The 24,861-nt window shown below is 39.2% G+C and overlaps 1 protein-coding gene and 1 long non-coding RNA gene across 2 annotated transcripts in view; both read right to left on the reverse strand.

Annotated features, from left to right (window-relative positions):
• Positions 1-24,861, reverse strand: part of LOC138625196 (uncharacterized) — a 177,488-nt gene that overhangs the window by 75,920 nt on the left and 76,707 nt on the right. The window lies entirely within an intron of this gene.
• LOC138625236 (natterin-3-like) lies at positions 721-2,926 on the reverse strand. The gene is made up of 3 exons (XM_069706017.1): positions 2,849-2,926; positions 1,962-2,055; positions 721-1,805 (listed from the first exon to the last, which is right to left on the reverse strand). The coding sequence occupies exons 2-3, from the start codon at positions 2,053-2,055 to the stop codon at positions 721-723; spliced, it is 1,179 nt and encodes a 392-aa protein (XP_069562118.1). The 5' UTR covers positions 2,849-2,926.

Below are 24,861 nucleotides of genomic sequence, written 5' to 3' on the forward strand. Positions count from 1 at the left end.
ATTTTTTCATAATTTAAGTACAACTGAATAGGGAATAGCTATGTTCAGATATAATACAACTTTAATCTACTGTGAATAAGTCCATATTTAAATTTGTCTTCCTCTTTTACCTGTCTGTCATGTTTTTTCTTTAAACATTGTAATAAATCAATGAAATGTGTAATATATGTGGCATGTCAGTGGTAAACATAATAATTATTCTTTATTGAAAAATTCTTTCATTTCTTTCATTTCATTACTACAAACTAAACTTATTCATTTAAAGTGTAGCCAGCCTAACCAGTAAGCTCAATTATCCGATAAAATTGAACAATTAGTGAAAGCTGTCCTGTGGCCAGTAAAAACTTAAAAGTCTCCCAATGTTTGAATTAATTAGCAGAAAACTAAACAGTGTACTAAAGTACAGCTGTGAGTTAATTGCTCTGTTTTTGAATTTTTTTTTTTATATGAAAATATAATTAGTAATACTAGTATTATGTGCAAGAACAAAGGAGAAAAGACTGAGAAGAAAAACTTGAAGTGCGGTATGTTTTTATTTTAGAAAGTAAAGCTTTTTTCAGACGCCACTCCACACAAAAAAAATATATTTTCCATTTACCACACGTGACTGGCATTATTCTGTTGTTTTTATTGCGACATGTAATTTACTTCCATAATCACAAAAAAAAAATCTGTTGGTGTTGTTTAAGAATATCTGTTGGTGTGTTTTCCGTCAGTCGGTCACGGGCAGGGCTTGGCGTCCACTACAGGTTCACAGCGGTCCACCACGGCCCGGACTTCTCCGATCTGGATTCCGTCGTATGTCCCGGAGATGGACGTCCACTGGGTCTCTCCATTGCGGTAGGTTCGGCTGAGACGGGCGGTGTAGGGGATGTCGGCTTTCATCTTACGTCCCTCCATACGGACTCTGCAGGAGTGGTTGGGTGGCACATTGAGCTCCACGGACACGGAGTGGCTGAGCGACTCCACCATGGTTGTTCCTCTGGAGAACTGCAGCGTCTTCTCACCACTCAGCTCGATGCCCCCGGAGCCAATCAGGGGGATCTTGGCTGTAATGCTGCCTGTGATTCCCAACATGGTGGCCCTGCCGATGTTCCAAGTGGTCTCCACCTCTGTGGTCTTTGAGATGGTGACTGTCTTCACCACCGTCTGGCACTCATTGTTGGTGACCCCGGAGATGCGCATGGTCTCCGGAGGGTACTGGAAGATGGCGACGTCATCGATGGCGTACTTGACATCAGTGATCTGCTGGGTGTAGGCGTCCCTGTTGATTGCCAGGACCTGGTAACTCTTATACCAGTACTCATCACCTTCCCAGGGCAAGAAGAACGCCTCAAACTGAGGAACGACCTTCCCCAGACCGTACTTGTTCTTCCCAACATAGATGCCAACTCCTGGGCAGGTCCTGACTGAATGTTGAGCCACTGAACCGTAGGAACCTTCTTTCCACTCCAGGAACTCAAAGTTGTCTTTGTTTGCCAGGATCTCAAACTCAGGGGCGTAATACTCTTGGTCTCCGTACGGATAGCGGCAGTAGGGACCCAGGCTGGGGTTGTAAAAGCCGGCCTCACACTTGTACTTACAGACGTAGTCGATGCGCTCAGTGTAGCCGTTATAGATGGAAACGGCACCATTGGGCAGGTCACCATCCCAGGTCAGCCACTCCAGGTTCACATTATCATTGAAGATAAAGGACGAAGGCAGATCCTGCTGCTGCTCCAGGTCAGGTGGAGTCAGGGGACCTGACACCACGTTCCCAGTTGGTTCAGGGACCCGGTCCTCCAGCTCAGGGTTCAGTAAGGAAACTGCATGAAACAAACAGAAAAAAATTGTTGATAAACCGCAAGAAATCAAATGCCTTTATGAGGAAAAATTAAATAAGCACAAAATCTTTGTTGTCACTGTGGGTTTTATCTTGATCTGTTTATGTCAAAAAACACAAAAGTTGATGAGGTATTGACCTTTCTTGTGCTGGGAGCTCTTCTTCACGATTTCCTGCAGACTGGCTGAGGTCAGAGCCAGCAGGGCCGGCAGCAACAACACTGACAGCTTCATCTGGGGGGGAAACACAAATCCGTTAAACTCAACACGTTAAATAGCTTTTAAGTTCGGTTTGTAACAAATCACCCTGTCACCAGATTTATTATTGTTATTATCATAAATGCACCTTCATCTAAATGCCAAATGGGCCCAAATATTTTGCAACGCAATCAATATTTTGATGTTGCAGTATGATCTCGGTCTTAAAGCTTGTTTCACATGATCTTTATTTCTGTTACAATATAAAAGAGAAGACACCAGCATCAAACCCCCACAGCACTATAGAGTCCAAATTCTAATACTCATCTTGAATCATTTAGCAATCATCAAACGTTTTATACGAGTTTATTTATTGTAGTTACTTTAAAGGATCCAACGTAGACTTGTTTATTAACTGCATTTATATGTATATGTACATATATACTTTTTTTCCACACAAATCTTTAACTGTACTTTTTTTTTCACAACAGATATTACTCGTGTACTTAGAAATAAACCTTTGAATCCTATGACTATTTTAAAAATACGCAACAACAACAATGGTTTCAGTAATAGGTTTCAGTTTATGTACTCTTATGGCTAAAACTTCAAGTTAAACAATAACTATTTCTTATTTTCTATAATCTCCTTCTATTTTATTATCCTTTATGTTACACATTTTTCAATCAGTTCAATTAAGATAAATATTTTTTTCATTCTCAGTGGGTCAATTAGAACAAAATTTTGCAGTACATTTCAGTGTAATTGATTATAATAAAAGTATCTTCTGGTAATTACATAGTAAATACAGAGACAGAACAACACTCACCCTGACCGTCGCTCTCCAGTGAGTCCACCTCCAGTCTCCTCCAGCTTTATATACCTGCTTTATGGCTGAATCATAAAGCACACTGTGCACTTTCACTGCGTCTGGAATCTGACTTTGACCAATTAACTCAAACTGGTGCAATGGGTTTATTAATAACTGAGGAGGACCAATGTTTTGTCACATTTTTCTCAGATTAAGATGAGATTCATATTATTTAATATACTTCATGTTCTTGTTCTTTTTCTTGTTCTTCTTGTTCTTGTTGTTATTGTTCTATTCTATTCTATTCTATTCTATTCTATTCTATTCTATTCTATTCTATTCTATTCTATTCTATTCTATTCTAATTAATGATTTGTATGTACATCCATATTTAAAAACAACTTAGAATAGTTTAATGTTTAGGGTCACACTCAGATTGTCTCAACATGTATAGTTTCCCTTCAGGAAGCTGACTGTCTTATCCAGAGTTGTCATCCTAGCATAGTAGGAGGGGACATGTTATGCAGACATGTGTCTGAGGTTAAAAAAAAAATCATTTAAAATTCACGTTTTAAAAGAAATGAATGATTTCTTTAGCAGTAACAGTAAATTGGAAGATTGATAAACATTGTTGAAGATTTGAGCATTACATAAAACCTTTTCAAATTTAAAAGACAAGTTTGTCAAATTAACTGACATAATGTTGACAATTTGTGTCTCAAGCAGGTAATGAGAAAACATTAAAAAAAAAAAAAAATTTGATTTGAATCATTTATGGACATTGATATGAACATCTAATGTGATTAGGATTAGGATTTTCTCTAAGATTTAATATCTAGTTTTCTGTTCAATAACATACTTTTACAGAACATTTTTAATGCTGACTTCACACTGTGTTTGTAGTCAGAAATAAAAAAAAATTCACGTTTTAAACAATCCTTCCTTGAGTTACCTTCCACCACATCATCTTGTCTGAGCAGCAAATACTCAGATGAAATCTTTACTTAAACAGTTACTGCTGCACTGCTCTCTTTGGCTTTAAGCATGTGGCATTTCTGGCTACAACATATTCACAGCATGTTCCCCTGTAGACCTTTTGACTGGTCATTGTAGGTAAAGCACTGATGTAACAAAGATGGCTGCATTCCACATAGAGGAGTTCCTGCTTTGGTGCATGATGCTTCACCGTCATGTCTGAATGGAACTGAGCCATCATTAATGCACCTGTGCATTACCCACTGTGACAAGTTGAAAGAGGTCTATTGGCAAGTAATGCAATAAACACCCACTGTGACATCAATGTTTGGGGAGTTACCAAATCAACAAAAGCGGTGAGGATATTTTTAAAAACATTTATGAGCAGGAACATGTCAAGTGGCAACCTACCATGACATCACCTATTGGTTCGTGAACATCTGTTTGACATTTTGATCATCGCCATTTTGGTCGTTTGGAGCCGGCAGTGACCATTTGGATGAACTGGGGAGTAGTGAGCGATGGATCTGACTGAGATGTATTTATTTATATGTCGGTTCATTTTCATCAGTCATCGTCTTCATCGCAATGACCCAAACCTTAAAGTAATACTCCACCAAAAACGTTAACCCCAGTAATTCTCATTTCATTTAATTTTGTATTTATTCTTCTCATGGTGATGCACAAAATTCTCTCAAAGATATGAACAGAAAAGCTATTCAAGATTAAAACACAATTCTTATTTCCCCACTACATTTACTGAAAAGCAGCAGAGAGAAGAAACATCCTATTTTGCCGACTCCTTACTCAGAACGTTAACAACACAAAAGAATGATCTGTTCAATTACAGCTACTTACAACCAGTTCTTACATTAACATGAGAATGTAGCTCCTGAAGCAGGCCAGAAGGGCTGCGGTGGTCACGGATGTAAAAATTTGGGCATGGGAGGACTTCGGGGAGGCCATGGAGAAGGACTTTCGGTTGGCCTCGTTGGGACTGCTGACTCGGACGGGCGATATGGTCGGGCGGTGGAAAGAGCACTTTGAGGTACTCCTAAACCGATCCAGTCTACATGTGTTTTGTGGACTTAGAGAAGGCAGTGACCATTTGGATGAACTGGAGAGTAGTGAGCGATGGATCTGACTGAGAACCAGAGGACACTATGCTCCGCCCACCTGTACAGGAAATCGGACTTTTCCCAGGCATTTCAGTCAAACCTGACACCCACCAAACATGGCTATCATGCAATTACTTTCAGAGGGACCACCAGAACACTGATCAGAGGAAGTGAATTTAATGAATAGCGCCATAATGACTTGTGGAAAAAAACAATTGAATTTGTATTTCACAAGAGAAGTTCAATGGGAGTCTGTGGATCCTGACAGATTTGGGAACCAACCCCAAGCAGCCCTCGGTGGTATTGCACTTTAAGGCACTTCCTCATTGGTTTGTCTTTTCAGACCCTGAAGCTTTATTTGTACAGTCAGTGGACGGGAAGGCTGCTGGTCTGAATCCCTAAAGATCCTGTTGAGCAGACTGCAACTTAAAATCAGTGCCAACCCTGTAGGTCCTTGTACTGGGACCAGCCATCTCTTTTTAAAGTGAAATATGTTGCCGACTGCTTCAGTCAATGTGCCAAACAGTCGCCTAATATAACTAAAATGTGTGTAGCATTGTTTTGCCTCATTTCTGTTGCATCAAATTTGGTAGAGCTGACAAGTTTTAGAAAAAGGTTCAATAACATCACTGACTCCTTGGTATAAGGCTGTAATTTACTCTCTGATTTACAGTTTGGATTTGGCCAAAGTAACAATGTCAATTTTTGCTTTGGAGTATCTCCCTCTAAGTGATGGGGTCAAAGAGATGTGTTCAAAATTCTCCTTGTCTGTTATCAATAAAGCCCAAAGTTGCTCATTTTGGTCTTACAGTTGAGCTGCGACTGATTGAATCTGAGTCTGGATTGCAACAATAGACAACACCAAAGTTGATTGATATCATTGATCAGCTTTTAGAGTGGGAACATCTCTAGTATTATCAGCAATGACCTTGAATGGGCTTAATATAAAAGTGGTTAAAGACAAAAATGAAGTCCACAGTTTACACCAACCTTGATCTCGGGATCCATTATAAAATGAGTGCAGATAAGACAAAGGATAAGACTCAGGATTATTAACATGAGAGAAAACAGACTGACAAGGCAGTGTGTTATCAGTTATTGCTGTGCTCCAAATTATCACTCTGTATCAATGTCCCTCAGTGTATCAGGTATTTACTGACGTACATGTCAAATGTCATCAGGGTTTCCAAACTAACATCTAATATGCAACAATCCAAACTTCCTCTCACTAACAACAATAAAGATGTATTTATTTATATGCCGGTTCATTTTCATCAGTCATCGTCTTCATCGCAATGACCCAAACCTTGTAATACTCCACCAAAAACGTTAATCCCAGTAATTCTCATTTCATTTAATTTTGTATTTATTCTTCTCATGGTGATGCACAAAATTCTCTAGAAAATATGAACAGAAAAGATATTCACAATCAAAACACAACTCTTATTTACACATTACATAAACTGAAAAGCAGCAGAGAGAAGAAACATCCTATTTTGCCGACTCCTTACTCAGAACGTTCAACAACACAAAAGAAAGACGATCTGTTCAATTACAGCTACTTACAACCAGTTCTTACATTAACATGAAATTGTAGCTTCTGAAGCAGCTGAGAGGTTTCAGGCCCCCTGGTGGTCATGAATGTAAAAACTTGGGCATGGGAGGACTTCGGGGAGGTCATGGAGAAGGACCTAGGTTGACCTCATTGGGTCTGCTGACTTGGATGGGGGATATTGTCGGGCGGTGGAAAGAGCACTTTGAGGTACTCCTAAACCCGACCAGCATTCCCCCTGGAGAGGAGGCAGGGTTTGAAGACTTGGGGCACTGGACATTGCTGGGCTGTCTTGGCTGACACGCCTCTTCAATGTCGCATGGGGGTCGGGAACAGGAGCCATGGACCGGCAGACCGGGGTGGTGGTCCCCATTTTCGAAAAAGGGAACCGAGAGTGTGCTTCAACTATCGGGGTATCACACTACTCAGCCTCCCGGGCAAAGCTTATGCCAGAGTGCTGGAAAGGAGGCTCTGACCGTTTGTCGAACCTCAGATTCAAGAGCAGCAGTGCGGATTCCGTCCTGGTTGTGGAACAATGGACAAGCTCTTACCCTCGCAAGGCTCAACTGGAGGGGTCTTGGGAGTTTGTCGAGCCAGTCAACATGTGCTTTGTGGACTTGGAGGAGGCTTTCGACCGGGTCCCTCTGGGTTTTTTGTGGGGGGTGCTGCAGGAGTTCGGGGCCGGAGCTGTTGCAATGGGCCGTCCGGGCTCTGTACAACCGCAGTAGGAGCTGTGTTCGTATTCTCTGCAATAAGTCAGACACGTTCCTGGTGGGTGTTGGCGTCTGCCAGAGCTGTCCTTTGTCACCGATCCTGTTTGTGACCTTCATGGACAGGATATCTAGGCGCAGCCGGGGGGAGGAGAACGACAGGTTCAAGGGTCTCGGGATTTCATCTCTGCTGTTTGCAGATGATGTCGTCCTGTTGGCCTCTTTGGGCTATGACGTCCATCTGAGGCCGTGGTTCTCTGCTGGAAACCGGTGGATTGCTCCCTCTAGGTGGGGACGGAGTGCCTGCCTCAAATGAAGGAGTTTAAGTACCTCTGGGTCTTGATCATGAGTGAGGGTAGGATGGAGCGGGAGATCGACAGGTGGATCGGTGCGGCTGCAGCAGTAAAACAGATACTGCACCGGACCGTGTTGGTGAAGAGGGAGCTGAGCCGTAAGGTGAAACTTTCCATTTGCCGGTCGATCTACGTTCCGACTCTCACCGATGGTCACAAGTTCTGGGTCTGTACCGAAAGAACGAGATCGCGGCTACAAGTGGGCCGATCCCGGATAAGCGGAAGAAAATGGATGGATGGATGGAGAATACATATTGATTTGTAATCGAACACATACTTTGCTTTGATTGAAACAGAAATATTCTTAGACGCTTTTGTTTTTACACATGCAATATGATTTTTCCATGTCAGTTTCTCATCCATTACCACAGCCAAAATATGTTTTTTCAATATTAACTCCATATAGCCATTGATATGTTTTTTTCCTGTTTCCTGTTTGCAAAAAATATAAACTTAGTTTTGTTCCAATTTAGGGATAATTTATTCTTTTCAAACCATTATTTAAAAAAAAAATGTCACTGCTTTTAGCAAAAGCTTTGAGGTCATCTGCAAACAACACAAACAAGAATATTTCTGACACTTCACATATGTCATTGATCTTAATCTTGAAATAAGGTAGCCGATTGGAAAATTTGTAGCTTGCTTCTGCGTCAGCTGCTCAGTGTGGATTCACCGCAAGTTGAATACTGACTGTTGGTCTTCAGCAGGCACAACACAGGATCACCTGTCCCAATTCCATATGTACTGATTCCCATAACAAAAAAAAAGTAAAAGTTTGTACACTGAATTTATTTATTCATTATTTTTAAGTTTTCATTAATTAAATTCATGTGTAAAGATATAAACTTAAAAAATGTTATTCTGTAAAATATGCAGTATGTAATACATAAAACTTTATAAGTATTGTGCTTGATCATTACAGCACTGCTCTATAAGATTAGCAGGATAATATCGGTCCATCTGTAATGACGGTCCATGTAATGACCAATTAATGATCTTTCCCTGCCATCTGCTGGATATATTACATTATATAATAAGTTCAGGACTTATTTCAATGGTCTGTATAAATTGAATTTTTCAATCAAGTTAACTGGACTTAGTGTAGTTCCAGATGTCCAGATGTTCTTGATGATATTTCAATTTCAGTAAAGGATCTGAACACCAGTGTTCACCTCTAGTTTCATCAGAACCAGATGACCACAAGTTCTCACACAAAGCTCATCATATCCACTCAGATCCTCAGCTATTGTTCTTCAATCTGTCAGCGCTTATGTCTCGTCTCCATCATGGCAGATATTCCTGTAGGAGTTGTGATATCACTACCCTGTAACATGATGAACTCTCTGACTCATCTCTCTTCAATTGAATTCATTTGATTACTCTTGAAGCCTCTTTTTTCAGTTTAGACTTTTTTTTAAAAATTTTTTAAAATCAAATAAGAATAATAATAAAAAAAATTAACACACTTTCACTAGATGCATTATTGTGAATAGGGCATATGTTACATCCACTACAATTTTGTTTAATTTAAATTACTATGGTAATTGTATAATGCTAAGAATAAAATAATGAACAACTGCAAGAATGAAGATAAAATTAACATCGTTAGGTTTCGCAAAAATGTATAAAGAAACTGATAAAAGTAAAACCATATATGTGGCTTTTAATTAAAATTTAAAAGTGTACTTATATTGATTGTGTTTGTCAGAAATGTTTGAACTTCCTAGTTGAGACTATGAGTTGTCACAGAAGTGTACATTAGTACACTATGTCTACTAAAGGCAGTACTAATGTTTTTTGATTTTTTTGATTTTATTTTGATTTTATACACTTTATTAATCCCCGAGGGGAAATGTCTTCACTACAGCAGGGGGGCTCTCAGGGGGGAGATGCGGCAGCAGGCTGCCACTAGCGCGGCGCCAGGTAACCTGACCTGAGGTACATGTTTTTGGATGATGGGAGGAAGCCGGAGAACCAGGAGGGAACCCACGCAAGCACAGGGAGAACATACAAACTCCGCACAGAAAGGCCCAGGACCTAATGTCTCTCTGTCTGTACGTATCGCCATGTATCCTTACATGATAGAGGGCAGAACCCCAGAGAACCTCCTGGACCATACAGATATTGATAAATTCTGTTACTCACTACGCTGGTAATATAAATAGATTATCCACTCCGACAGATGTAATAGATAAATAGGGTACATAAAATGACATCGACAAATACATTAAAAAGGGAGAGAGAATATAGAATATCCCCCACTCTGCTTTCCTTAAATTTTCACATCTATTTTCATGTGTACCGCACTCAATTTTAATGACTGTTTCAAAGTGTATGAAAGGAGATGTGTGGATAAGTTATCATACATATACATATCTCGTACATACACACAGCAAACCCATATGTGTATAGGTAAGTATTAAACATTTGTGTGAGAGTACTGGGGCAATCACAAAGTTCAGAGACTGCTTTTGCTGCGCAGGAACGGAGTGCAGCGCTTTGACGTGCAGAGGGAAGCTGTAACCTTTGAGTCACAATTATTATGCATTTATCTACACATTCAGGCCACGTCTGAAATTGGATCGATTAACAATTTAGTTTCAGTTTAGTTTCATATTAGTCAGCAGGATTGGAATAAATGCTTGATTGACTAAATGCATTATATATACAGTAAATATGGTACTGACTGTCACAGATTTAATAAAGAACTCACTTTTATCAAACGCTATCTTTATCTCATTACTCTGATATTTGTTTCCACTTCATTAAAACAGTCTTAATATAGCATAATGTTATTAGATTTTTTTTTTTACAGTGCAAGTTCTTTTACACAATAAAGCCAAACAAAGTCATTTCTGAAATATTTTACAGTATGAATTACAACAACAACACATGAAGTCGATATTTGAGACTAAACTTTGTAACATTGATCACAACCTCAGTATGTTATAATTTTTTACATTTTTATGAGTTTTCTCTAAAGCTAACTCACCGTCATCATCTGCCATTATCACCACTTCGAATTGCCTGACACTTAAAATGCTGTTGAATATGTTCAGTATGTACAACAGACAGGCAGCAGGAGGCAGCAACAGACCGGCAAAGCAAACACAATGTTGTAGCTTCCTGTGACATGAAGTTTGACTTTTCCTCACTACTATGAAAAAGTATTTTTCCTTCAGGACAAGATGATATGTTTAATACTGTGTATATATTGCCTGTGTAAATTCATATCTTTTTGTCTGTACTTGCTTTTCTGTTTTCAACTATCAGAATTATTTGAACACCCAAATATAGCTTTGCTAAAGTAAAACAATTAAAAGATAAAACCTAATTTCTATTTGACACTTATAACAATATTTAGTGCTTTAAAGCTCCCGGAAAAGCTGATAAAGTCATGAATTTTTTTTTTTATTTTTTTTTTTTCACTTTATTAATCCCCGAGGGGAAATGTCTTCACTACAGCAGGGGGGCTCTCAGGGGGGAGCTGCTGCAGCAGGCTGCCACTAGCGCGGCACCAGGTAACCTGACCTGAGGTGCATGTTTTTGGATGATGGGAGGAAGCCGGAGAACCCGGAGAGAACCCACGCAAGCACAGGGAGAACATGCAAACTCCACACAGAAAGGCCCAGGACCGGATTCGAACCCGGAACCTTTTTGCTGTGAGGCGACAATGCTAACCACTGCACCACCGTGCCACCCTTTTTTTTCTAAATTCAATTTTTTAAATTTTTTTTTAATTTATTTATTATGAAATTACTTCAGCCTTTCTAATAAAAATAAATAAATAAATAAAAACAGGTTTAAAGTTTGCATTTAAAGATATTTATACTTTAAGCTGTTATCCCACAGCTCACAGAATACAAAAATTCAAGTAAAAGAATGTTAAAAACAATAGAGACAATCAAGCAACCATTATGTTAAACTACAAAACAGTTCAGTGCCTTGCTCTGAAGCACCCTGACTGGACAGAGGCCTGCTATGTTGCAGGTACCAGGCCGAGGGCTGCAGGACACTTTGCTGTGCACTCAGCTGCTCTGGATGTTCCAGTAAAATGGTCTCATGCAGCAGTTTTACTGCAGCTCTCACTGCCACTTAACCAGAGATAAATAAATTATAGACTCCCATCTTTTCATCTATCTATCTATATATCTCTTCCTCTCTCTCTTGGTCTCAAACACACATAAATACACAGCTCCAAGACCTCTCCATCCTACTGAAGATCAAAATCTTTAAAATCACAGATTATGTAGTATATATATGCAGAGAGAGTCATTTTTGTTTCCTAGAACAGCTGGTCACTGTAGTTTTTAACAAACGTCACTCAAACAGGAGGAAATAGTTCGTTTGTTTGGGGACTATTTTAAGCGGCGGATTTTTCCTTTGATGCTCCAGTGAGTATTTGGGGCAGCAAGATGATATATGCGGACATGAGCCAGAATAAAGTACCATCCGTGTGTTCATGGTGCAACAGTCATTCTGTTCCCACCTGGCATTAACATGCGTCTTGGGTGATCCGTGACGTACTGGGGATGCATTGAGATCCCATCTGCTCAGACCAAATTTAGAGGTAGTCTGGGATGCATAGCGTTCTTTTAAACATATGTGACCAGAAATGCATCTTGGGCCACATACTAAACTGACGTCCGCTGCATAAGCAATAGAAATAATATCCAAAAGGAAAAATGTCCTGCGTGATTCTGCTGAGTGCAGCTGAACTGTACAGGAAATAGAAGCGACATCCCTGCAAACTGAACTGGCATGCTATAAAGCCGTGTTTTAGTTGTTTAGTAGTTAGCCTCAAACAGACCAAAACAATTTTTAAGCTTATTTTCTAATTAATGAGGGACTATTTTTAAATGGACCTCCAGAAAAATAATAAGAAGGAGTGACTTTAGATAACACCTGGAGAAATTTGATTGACTTTGTATTTGATGACAAAAGTTGAATGGGGGTCTATGGAGCCGGAGGCTTTTTGAAGCCGACCTCAAGTGGCACTCGCTGGTATTGCAGTTTAAGGCACTTTGGCATCGGCCTCATTTTTCAGACCCGGAAGCTACGAACACTTTTATATACAGTTAATATTTACTTGTTCAATTATGTAATGTTTGTATTCTTTGGGGTATAGAACAGGGACGTGAGATCCAATCACAAGTGGTCCCTCGAAACGTGTGGAGATGCGTGTTAATACCAGGTGTGAACAGAGCCAGTGTGGCTCATTGACCTCTTTTTTAAAGTTTTGTACAACAGAGCTCTATGGCACAGCGGAATAAGATTTGTCAAGCTTTGACACACACAGAATACATAGGATATGCTGACTTCTTATAGTCAAAGAATGTCCCAAATGCAGCGATGAAATACACACATATATATATATATATATATAAGATATGGATTTCTACACAACTACTCTGCATTTAAGTGTCTCAGAACACTTTTAGTTCCTGTAATTTGATTTTCATGGTGTTTGGAACAAAGTCAAATCAATCAATTAAAACACACCAGTCAGCATGTTTGATTAAAAAAAAAAAGAGAGCTGGACATGTCATTGGACATCTTCAAATGCTTCCCTAACGACCTGTGTTTATTCGGATAAGCGACCTCTTGTGGCCGTGTGAATAATGACTTTTTTTTTAGCAAACCTGAAGGACCGCAATTTTTTTGCAGCACAGCAAAACCTAAAATGTAAAGAAGAGGTTGGACCGGGCCGATAAAATGTGTTGAAATATTTGTGAAATATTGGTCAAATGGTCAGTGTTCATGGTCCGTGGGCTGTATATGTTTGCTGCAGTGCAATGCGGCATCACAGCAGCTGTGTTTACAGACTGGGTCAGCGGTATGTTTGGTAGAAGGTCACAGAGGGTGAATGCAGTGTGTTTTAGGCGAGCCTGCACTTTGCTGTGACCTTGAAGGTCGTGTCAAGCTTGATTTCGGCTGAGGATGCTGTTTTGTTCGGGGTGGTCCGATAGATGGCCGCCTGCGCTCAGGGTGACAGCGATCAGGCAAACAGCTCATTAAAGGCAGATGAACTACCAGGCCATGCCTGTTTTAATGAGACTCCCTGAAGTCACTGTTCTCTGAGGTAAGTTATAAACTGCCACAAACAGCAAAATGGGTAACGCACAACATACTGTGAATATTTGGATAAAAGCCTTCATATTTAACTGTAAATCTTGGCGATATCTTTAAAAAAAAAATCATCGTAGTTTATTGAAGTTTTAAAAAATATTTTAATCTAAAGTAAAAATTATTCCAAAAGAATATTATTTATTTATTAATTGCATTGTACTAAAAGTAATATTGTATTTTTTGTGTTTCATTATTTTTATTTTTATTTTAGGGTTAACGCTGTTTTTAATGATCTCATATAATGGTCATCGTTGTTTTAGCTGTTTTTTTTATTCATTGATTGCATTTATTAAAACTGCAAGTCACTTTAACATGGTCAATCCAGTGATGTGTGATCGGTTGAGGTTGTTGCTTTATGGCAAAACTCTGGGCTTCAAACGCTGAAGAACTTTTTCTGTGTGTGTTTGTTATTCATGATTTGTGGCCACTCATATATTCCAACAGGAACACGCTAAATTAACATGTAAACAAACAGCCGCAGGCTATGTGCTGGTTAATTGTGTGTGTTCCTCATTTTCCTCTCACACAAATACACAATACATTGTTTAGTCAGTTTCTGAGGATCACAGCTGTACGGGCACAGTCAACCTCACAAAATCCCCACACAGTAAAATTAATACATGATACATTATTTATCACTTCAAGTAGATTTCTTTTCAAGTGCACATCAGAGGTCAGAGATCAGGGTCAGAACACGACACCAGGAGTTTTATTTTTGAGGTGTGAAAAGCGTTGGCTCAGGGTGAAGTAAACATCAAAACCAAGTTGTGACAGTAGCTGCTTGTGATGAACCTCGTCTTTACAACTATAACACACTACGCTTAGCTAGTTTGGTCCAGCAGTGAGCAACCGAAGGGTTTCAAGATAAATCTGAGTGGTTTGAGATGATTAATAGGAGACAAAAAGAACAACAAACATCATTCTGCTTCAAAAATTTGACTATTTTTCTCTAATATTTGATTTTCTGTCCAACAATTGGATCTCTCTAAACACAGACTCAAATGAAACCATCTGATTTACCAGACCAGATACTAATGTGAGGTGTCACAACACAAATAATATGGAAACCACTAGTTTAATTAAAATCATGATTATTTTTGTAATATGTGAACTTTAAATATTGTTCAATTGAAAAGGCTAATCTGTAAAGTAACAAGTAACTGAAGCTGTCAGTTGAACGTAGTGCAGTAAAAAGTACAATATGAAATGTATTGGAGTGGTAGTAGTAGTTTGAGTTCGAGTACATTCCTGTGAAACATAAGTACGCATAACACAATATTTTTTCTTAAGTGCAGTACATGGGTAAATGTACGCCGTTACTTTCCACCACTGCATTTGTTTTCATCGCTATCACACTTTGTATTATGTTCTTTATAACATTGAGAGCTGAATGTGTTCCAGGGAGCGAGGTGCGGTCTGCATTAGTGCCCACGGTCGCATGCCCCACTGAGTGCACAGGACGATAAGCGCTCATTGTCATATCAGAGGAACGAAGCTGCCGTGTTCACCATGAAAAATTCATGGACTTTATCTCTGAGCACATTTGCATCTCTGTGCGTCATCTTACCTGGCAGCAGGACAGCGTTTTCCTCTTTGTGTGCACATCGGAACTGGAAATGAATCCATCAAGTGCAGTTTTTTTTTATAAAATTTTATTTTGCCCAAACAAAAAAAGTAAGAACAACAGTGACGTAAATAAACAGCAAAGATAACAGCAAAATGAGGTGTAACAAGTAAAATAAGGACAAGAGAGAGTATGGAGGGAGAAGAGAGAAGGAAAACAAGATGAGAGAAAGATATAAGAGTATGTTTGCTGTATAATCACACACTTGAAAGAGGTCCCGGGTTCGAGCCCCCAAATATTTTTGCGAGTGGCTCAGAGTTGCCGGGAGTAACACAATAAATACAAAACCCAGGAAAATTAAAAGAAGCCAAAAAAGTAAGGCTTAGTAATATATTTACAAAGAAGATCATTTAAAGACAAACAGCCAGAGGCACTGTTAAACAAAAAAGATATCTATTACAACAAAGATGGACAACTAGTTACCTCTACTGCTTACAAACTCAACCCAAAGAAGAACACCCTCCCCACTACTGGGAGAAAGTGACTGGCTCCGATGAGATAATGTGATACTTAGCAACATTTAAACAAAACAAGTGAGGTAGATTACAAGGAATTTGAGGATGGAGGTAGGAATAGTCTAAAAGTATGTACTTTAGTACGACTGAAGGGAACATATTGATCAGAGATGGCTGCTCTTATTGTGCTGAGAAGGAGACGCAGGAAACCAAAGAATACGTACAGAACGCATTTTTGCACCTGTGTAAAAAAATGTGTGATGTCAGTGGCAATCAGACACAGAGTTATTTAATGATGATTTACAGCCAACGCTGCATTTTCTTGCCTCTGGGTCATTCCAGCGTACTGTACGTATCACTGCTGGAATATCCCAGTCCTGTTTTTCAGGTGTGCTGTCCTAAGAGTTCACAGGTAGGCTTTAATGGGATCAAATTTCCTTTTCCTTTTGCAGTCGTTGTGTTTTTCATGGTTGGAATCACTTTAAAACATGCAAACACATTTAAACATTTAAATAGAGCGATTTGTACCTGATATCAGTGAAGCATTTACTCTTGTTAATCATCCTTCAAAACGGGTGTGAAATAAATGTGGAAACTTTTGGAATAAACTTGCAATTTAGTACCATTTATTTGAGATCTTAGGAAATCAGGCCCTTGTTTAGAAAGCATCTTTAGCATGCTTACATCAATTATGAAACCTATGAAATCTTCTAACAAAGGGCAAAATCAAAAGTTATTCAGTAAAGCATAGAAAGGTTAAAAAAATGTATAGCCTAACGTAAAGAATCTACTTCTGAATGACGGCTGGATATCCACACTGTTATATACAGTCATATATACGTTCGGCCTACCTCTGAACCTGCCATGCCCGGATTTCATCGTCATCCTTTGCTGCCACCTCTCTTTGTCAGGCCTTCCTGCGTCTTCCGTGACCCATCCAGCTCACGAACATAATGAATGTTGACCCGCTGTCCCCTCAGGGGCCGAGCTGCCCACTCTTTCCCTGCCTGCCCTCTGATTCAGCTGTTCCCCTCATGCTGATGTTTATGTCACTGACTATGCTAATAGCTTGAACAACATGCTAATTCGAGCCGATGAATATTCATGAACACATTGGAATGTTTTCAAGATGACAGTTGGGAGCCGAGACTCTGTGTCATTGGAGGAAAGGTACAACTAAACTTTGTGACTGTTCCGTCTAAACCTTCTGTCAGGGTGACTCATCAGGTGACTTGAGATAAAGATAATGAGGTTGCTAGTTTGATTTCCAGAGAGGCTGGGAACATTGAAGTGGTGAGTTTGCAAAATGCTAAGTTACCTTTAGAATGTGAAATATCTCAACAAATATTGGAACAATTACTGACATTTTGAGCAAATATTGACGTTACCCATCATATTAATTGTAAGGACTTTAACCTGATGGTGGCAGTAGAGAAAAAAATGGGTAAATTACCAAACTTAATACATATCCTGCGAACTACCTCAAAATCTATTGGCACCCAATTACAGTATGTGCAGAAGTTCATTGTTCGCAGAGGATGAATCTTGCTGAGTATGATGATCCTCTGACTTCTCCTCTAGCGCCACCATGAGTTTCACAGTTGTGGTTTTGGATAAAATGTCTAAACAGTTATTGAATGGGCTGCAATGAAATTTGATACAGACGTGTTGTTGTTTAGAATGCACTAAAAGGTGCGACATCATTCTCAAAATCTTTAATAGTAATAATTAAAGAAAAAAAAATCCCCCTTTTTATGTGGATGTCTACTCAGTGTTGAGGGTAAACACAGTCATAATTGCGCACATTGTTTCCCTTAAGTCAGTTTTCGTCAGCTTTGCACCCTCCCAAGAATTTGAAATCTAGTTTTGTGTTTGCCTACCTGGGATTTATAAGTTATTGCAAGTATAGTTTTGTTTTCTTCAACCTGCCTCTGTGTTGTGCATTTGGGATCTCCTTCCTATGTTGAACAGTGACAGTATGAATCTGCTACATATGGACCTGGCAGACACAAAAACCCTCATGGAGGAGCTCAAAGAAGCTAAGTTCACCCTAGAAAGACTGCACATAATCATTAAAGACTCCACAGACACTGGGCCTCATTCACCAACACTTCTTCAGAAGAAATTTCCTCTTAAAATCCACTTATGCAGTTTTTACCAAGATTTGGACATTCACCAATGTTTTTTTATTGGTCGACAACAACTCCACTCACGTCTCCAGGTCGAATCGGGAAGGCCTCCCCTCCTCTCTCTTAACCGGGTCAACAACACCTCCTCTGCTGTTTCGCGACCGGCCAACTGCAGAAGAAGCCCGGCTTGTGTCGTCGCCTTCCACCCGTCATTCTGTGGGTTTTTGCTTTCAACTTCGTCACCGGCCTCCTAAAGGGCTTAACCTTAGGCCCTGGTTTTCCTTCCACCAGGAGGGTTCTGCCTTTGCTACTCATTCCACCTGTCTATAAAGCCTCGGGGCCGTCCTCCAGAGCGTCACCGCCTGTCTGTCTAGCTACCGCCTCTGTCCATCTACCAGGTTGTCCACCCGGGGTCTCCGCTTCATCTGTGTGCCTGTCTTTGTATTTTTCTTTGTTTTGTACGTTACGGTCCTCCTTCCTGTGTTGAACCATGGCACAAACAGGACAGGCGTTCCAACAATCAGTATTACTACAGCTTTCACCACTGTTGATGTATGGAGCAGCCATCTTGGATTTTGCAGACGGGGTCAGTGAGGTTTTTCCAACTTTCTGGGTTTGAAAACTGCCTGCAGTTAGCGTTCTAGTTGAAATAAGAACTCTCAAAATCCAATTTCCCTGTTCAAATGGATCTCGCCATAACTCCCATAACCCCTTTGGTGTCCTTTGCCAATTCTCTCCTCTTGTTACACCCATTCAACAGCAATAAGCCAGACTGTTAGCAGAGAGGAAACGACAGGAAAGAAGGTGCTTTTTCATTCAAAAGCTACTATTGCTGATGATATACAGTAACATTAGCATCCAGTGTAAACAAACAACACATGGTGAGAAAAACTGCTTGTCACTGTATGTAACGCTATCCAAGCCCACTCTGGTTGATCGTCTGTAGCCCGAAAAAGGTCTCCAGCACACCTCTGTCCAAGTTAGAAGTAAAATTTGAATGCACAGAAATGCACACATGGGCTCTTTTGGTTGGTGACAGCATCCAACAAAAACTGCCCACGCTGAAATTCATCACAGTAGAATAAAGAAGCTATTAATCAGTAAATATTCACAGGTTTTGCTTTGTACAGATTTAAGCAGAAAATGTGAAAATATTTACACTGATATTCTTCTGTCCTTCTTTCAAAGTAAAGAGATACATTTCCTTTTACTTTTGGAAAATTGAAAAACAAAAAAACAAACATTTTCCAGGCCATCTCACCTTGTGGATGTGTTCGACAGTATGTGAAAACAGAGCGCTGTTGATAAAGAGCATATGTGCTCCAAAAGTACCAGTTGTTCCTTTGACCTTTATCTTCATGCAGCCACTGTTTTTATGCATGGTTTGTTAAAGTGATCACGCTCTTGTTGTTTTTTCACCTGGATCTCATCTGCATATCTTATTAGTCTGACTTTGGTTGTGACAGTTTTTAACCTTGATTTATTCATGAAGGACTTTTTTCAGCACTGTCATACTTTATACTGTCTCAAAGTCCTGGGAGCTTCCAGATTCAACAAGTCTGCTGCCACTGAGTCATGACACCATAGTTCTTTCACAGATAATTCAATGTTATTTCACCCTGACAACATCCTGTAGGATGTTTGCTGTCATGTGAGCTAAACAGTCATCAGAATTTGGGATGGAAACATGTGGGTTTGCAGACTGCTTACTGACATCGCTAACCACTGGAGTTAAAATCAACTTTCCTGTTCTCACCTGGTAAAACAGAGAAACGTTGCTTCTCGACTATAAAAATAACACAACACATGAATGCAAACCAAGAAAAGCTGTTTTATAAGTCGACTGAAACACTACTCTACCTCGTGTGCCGGCCAGTGAAATAGTGTAGCCCTTAAAGCACCAACAGCACCGTGCAGCTGACAGTTAGCAAGACTGTTCAACAGGAAAACACAACACTTCAAACATCTTTGAAGTTATTTTATGTTGCATTGTGGTCATTGTGCATCTTTTTGTTGTAATTCTTGTCTCTCGGTGGTCTTTCTTTATTTTGTCTTAATTCTTGTTGTGTGTCTTTGTGAACAAAGTGTGTCTTTGTGTAGTCATGTTTGGCTCTTGGTAGTAATTTTTGTTTGTTTGTTTGTTGGTTGGTTGTTATCATTGTCTCTGTGGGATTTTTTTTTGCATCTTTTTATGGTCCTTATACCTCCAAATTTGGAATCTGACTTAAGGCCCCCATCTACCTCAGTTTTAATTGTTTGTTACCTGTAGAACACTTTGTAATGCTGATTTTAAAAAGTGCTTTGCAAATAAAGGTATTAGGTGCCCAAGCAGTGAAACTGTTGGAACCATATTGTTTTTCTTCTTCTTCTCTTCTTCCTCTTCTGATTAACTATGCTCTCCTAAAAGCGTTTGTGCAGCTAAAAACACAAGACAAAGAAACATGGGACATTGTGCTAAAACAAAAAAATCTTCTTTTGACATCGTGTTAACAACTCCTGACCAACCGTAACAAAACTTGACCAAAGTCATTTACACACTTTGCTGAGTTTATTTTGTTCAGGACATTTTGATTTCAAACTATTTAAATTTTACAAGCCAATGAATCTTTGTCAAAGCGTCAAAGTAGAGCAGATTTATTTGTCAGATTGTCTCATTTTCACAAAACATCAGAAAATGCATATTCTGAAAATGTTGCTTTGATAACTTGGGTCCACATAGAATAAAATTAAAGTAAAAGTTACCAGTTTAGAATTTTCACTGTGAATGTCCACTCAACATGAAAATTGGCACATAGATTACTGGTGTCATGAAGGCGTGAACGCAATCTTGGAGAAAATGGCCTCACGACATCATGATAACAAAGATATCTTTAACAGTTATTGAACCCTGCGTCTGCTCGACTTCACCTGGTCTGATCCTAAATCTTCAAGTTTTTAGAATGACTGTCATTATTTCAGCTTGCATTCATGAAAACCATTTTTTTTTTTGACAATTAAAGAAGAAACAAACATCTAAATGCTCACAATCTTCTTGGACCTTGATCTGATCTTTTCAATCTGGTGACCTGTTCAATTCATACAATGTTCTTTCTGACTTTATGTCATGAGTCTATATTCAGTATTTCTATGTTGACCTTAACATAGAAATACTGCAGGGAAATGGGAGTGGCCTCCCAAGGATATGGGAGTGGCCTCCCCTGTCCTTGTAGCTCCTGCAGATATAGATGCTATTTGTAACACCTTAAGACGACAGGCTCGTTGAGATATCATTTTCCTAATTTAAAAACGAATGCATCAGAGCATAGTGTTCTTTCCCTCCAATTCCTCCTTGGATTTATCAAGTCACTATTTTACTTGAACAAATTAAGTTAATGCCCTTGAAGAGCTTTTGCTTTTGTAAAACAAGTAATCCTCCTAGCCTCTGACATTTGAATGTTTGAACCATCTCCTGCAGTGTTAGTGGGGCAGAAAAGGCTGAGATAGCACGGGGAGATGAGGATGGTCAGGTGCTCTTAGGCTCCATATGCAATAAAAGCCTCCCTAAACAGAGATGCTCTCGCCGCGCTTCACTGGAGACAAGCTGGAATATTCTTTGAAAAAGCCTTTTTCTTTTTCTAAAAGTGGGGTCAGAGCGTCAGAGATAGGGCCAAACCATCAAATAGAAATATTTTTGTTTTATTATTAATAATACTGTTGGTTTTCTTCTGGGCACTGCAGAAGGGGAGGAGGTGTCTCTGGAACCAGCAGGGATATGTTGTACGGGCTGAGATAGAGAAACAGATTTCTTAGTTTCTACCAATGATTCTGTTTCCTCTGTGACCATACACAACAAAATATTGATATATCTCATGTCTTCAATTTTTTTTTAAAAGGCAAAACAATTTTTCTGCTTCAGGTGTCATACACACGTAGTTGCCAAATGATTTTCAGGGAGAAACTGTAGTTCGTTTTCATTACAGCATCCATTTTTTTGGAGAGGCTGTCTCCCTGTTTCTTACATTTCTCATTTTATTTTGCAACCAAACTGTTTACTCCTTGAAAAATACATGCAGGAGCACTTATCTGTTCTCTTACATTAGTTTTCATACATCGTGCAAAAACTGGTGATCTCTGCAAGGGTTTTTAAGATCACAATTTATATTGGTTTTCTGTTCTGTGACCTAACTTTCTGTTTGAGGAATATTCAAGATGTAATATATAAAACTATAATAGTGTAGAAACATATTTATGAGAAAAACTCACATCACATATTGTATTTGTTTAGCTTCTCTTTTTAGTTTTCACTCACTTTTGTGATTAGTTTTAATGTCTTTGTGGTTCTTTTGTTTGTCTTTGTGGTAATTTTCCATCTCTGCAATTATTTTTTGTTGAGTCTGACTGATACTAGATTTTTGGGGCCAATACAGATATTAACTTTGCATTATTGTTTTACCTTTGCACTATTGTTTAGTTAGTTTTAATTTAATTATTCTATTCTATTTTATTTTATTCTATTTTATTGTATATACTATTTTTATATTTAATATTTTTTTACTGTTATTTTATTTCTTTCCTGTATCTATAAATGCTGCTGTAGCGAAAACATTTCCCCTTGGGGATTAATAAAGTCTGTCTGTATGTCTGTCCGTCTGTCTGTCTATCTATTAGGGAGTAAAGAAGAAATTCCAAAATCAATATATCGGCTGATATTGTGGACAGTAGGAACCGGGGATTGAACCGCCAACCGCTAATCGTAAGATTAGTGTGGAACCTGTTCTCTGAAGCAAGTCACCTCCCACTGTACTTTTCAGTCAAATAAGTTACTTAAAAGTTTAACCTGCATGTTCTTCTTACACTAGATCATGTCTAGAAATTATAAATAAATTTTGAATATAAATTTTGAAGACTCAGTATTGGTTGTTATTCCAAGAAGGAAGTGCTATAGAAAATTACTAATCTCATTGAAGTGTGCTCCTTCACACTGCTTGAATAATACCCCATGAATACATTAAGAGCAGGGAGTCATTTTAAACGGATGCCAAGAAATTATCAAAAAAAACAAAATAAATCATTGCATAGCTCTAAAGCAAAACTTGTCAGCTAAATGCCCATACAGCTAACAGCAGAAGAGGGGTTTATGGATCTTTTCAAAGTCGTATTACAGATCTTTAACCACTGGAAACATATCAAACAAAGTAGGAACAGAAGCTCATGTCTGAAGACAAGAAGAATACAAGTTCTTTCCTGTGTTTTGTCTGAAGGTGAGGCTCTGTTTGTGCAGTGTTCAGGATCTGAGTGTCGTTTGACTGAATCCAGACTCCCAATTCTGCTGCCCAGGCCGGCCGATGACGCAGGGAAAGGGCGGGGAGCGGCAGCTTGACATCATGGACTGTAACATGAGGATACCTTTATGTGTCTTATAAACATTGGGGTTAGATGGAAAAGCTGGGGAGGGTTAATGTGGCACTAACATCATATTTCCTTTACCCGCGGCGCTTTAAGGGGATCCAGCTAAGCCATGTAGCTCACCACAACACTGAGAGCCTTCACACCACAGCGGGTAGCCGTCCAGGAGTGTGTCCTTTCACAGACAACCTGCAGGCTGATGAAAAGATAATAAAGCTGCCGGGTGCCAGACTCTCCCTCCCTGTCTTCCCTTCAGAGAGATCGGAGGCACCTCTCACACTGAAATCCCCTGACTAAATAACAGACAAAACAGTTGACCTCTGTAAGCTCACCGGCCAAATCAGTGAAGGAAGTTGGCTCTGATCTTCACACAGGAGACACAGCAAGCATTTAGATGAGAATATTAAAGTCCTCAATAGCTATCGTCTGCATCAGCCCTCCACATCACAATGTATAATGGAAAGGAAAGTCCAAATTTGAAACTCTTGCCAGCAGACAGTTAACTTAGCTTTGCATAAATTACTAAAAACACGAGAACAGCTAGCCTGGATTTGTTACTCTTGAATAGAGAAAAACTACCTGTTACCCCCTTTTTACAGTCTTTAGGTTAAGCTAACTGATTCCTGTTTGTAGCTTCATACAATGGTATGCAACCCAGTATCACGGTAAAATGTGAAATAGACACGTGGATCCCATGACAACAAAACGTGAAATAACCACGTTTTGCCCTGTCTACGTGTGAAAGTTACGTTTGCCCGTAGTAGGCAAACATAAAACTTACTGCATGCATAGAGCCATGTGATTTAAAGGAAAATTAAAGTTAAAGCTAAAACACTTGTTCGGGGTTACTAAATAAGCACATGGTTGGGGTTAGGAATAAATAAATACCTCAACAATAATGTTGTCCAACCCTGGATTCAAACCTCATCATCCTGCATAGCATTCTGTGACTATCACCACCGAGCCACCACTCCTTCCTTCTGCCAGAGCCCAAAAAAATGTGCTTTGTTGCCTCTGTTGTTGGATCTTGGTCACATGATCCGGAGCCACACGACATTTACATGCGTGTAAGTTTTCACGTTTTCAAACTGTTCAAAAAAAGTGCATTGAATAGGTACGAGAACATGGTATTACACATTAGTTTGTATTTATGGACATTACATTGATCAGTGAACTAGTGTTGTAGATTTAGGTAAATTTTTTATATATTTGGTTTGAAAATTATGTGAGGAATATAATAAAGTACCTCATGGATGCAGAAGGGTCATCATGATGAGGTACAGCCAAAACCTTTTAGGTATTATTTAAGTGGATTTGTTGACAGTTTTTTTTTTTTTACATACTTATTTATTTATTGCACTGAAATTAAGCTCGATGATGATGAAGTGAGTGTAGCTGGTAACTCAATCTTATATTGCTCGAGTTCATGATACCCAGAGTAAATCAGTGTCTTTCCAAAGACTTTAAAGGAAAAACTGCATCTATACACTCACCGGCCACTTTATTAGGTACACCTTGCTACTACCGGGTTGGACCCCTTTTACCTTCAGAACTGCCTTCATTCTTCGTGGCATAGATTCAACAAGGTGCTGGAAACATTC

The sequence above is a fragment of the Brachyistius frenatus genome, unplaced genomic scaffold, assembly GCF_029030835.1.
Source record: "Brachyistius frenatus isolate BFR_SWC_R1_liver_20210118 unplaced genomic scaffold, ASM2903083v1 Contig_60, whole genome shotgun sequence".
Lineage (NCBI taxonomy): Eukaryota > Metazoa > Chordata > Actinopteri > Embiotocidae > Brachyistius > Brachyistius frenatus.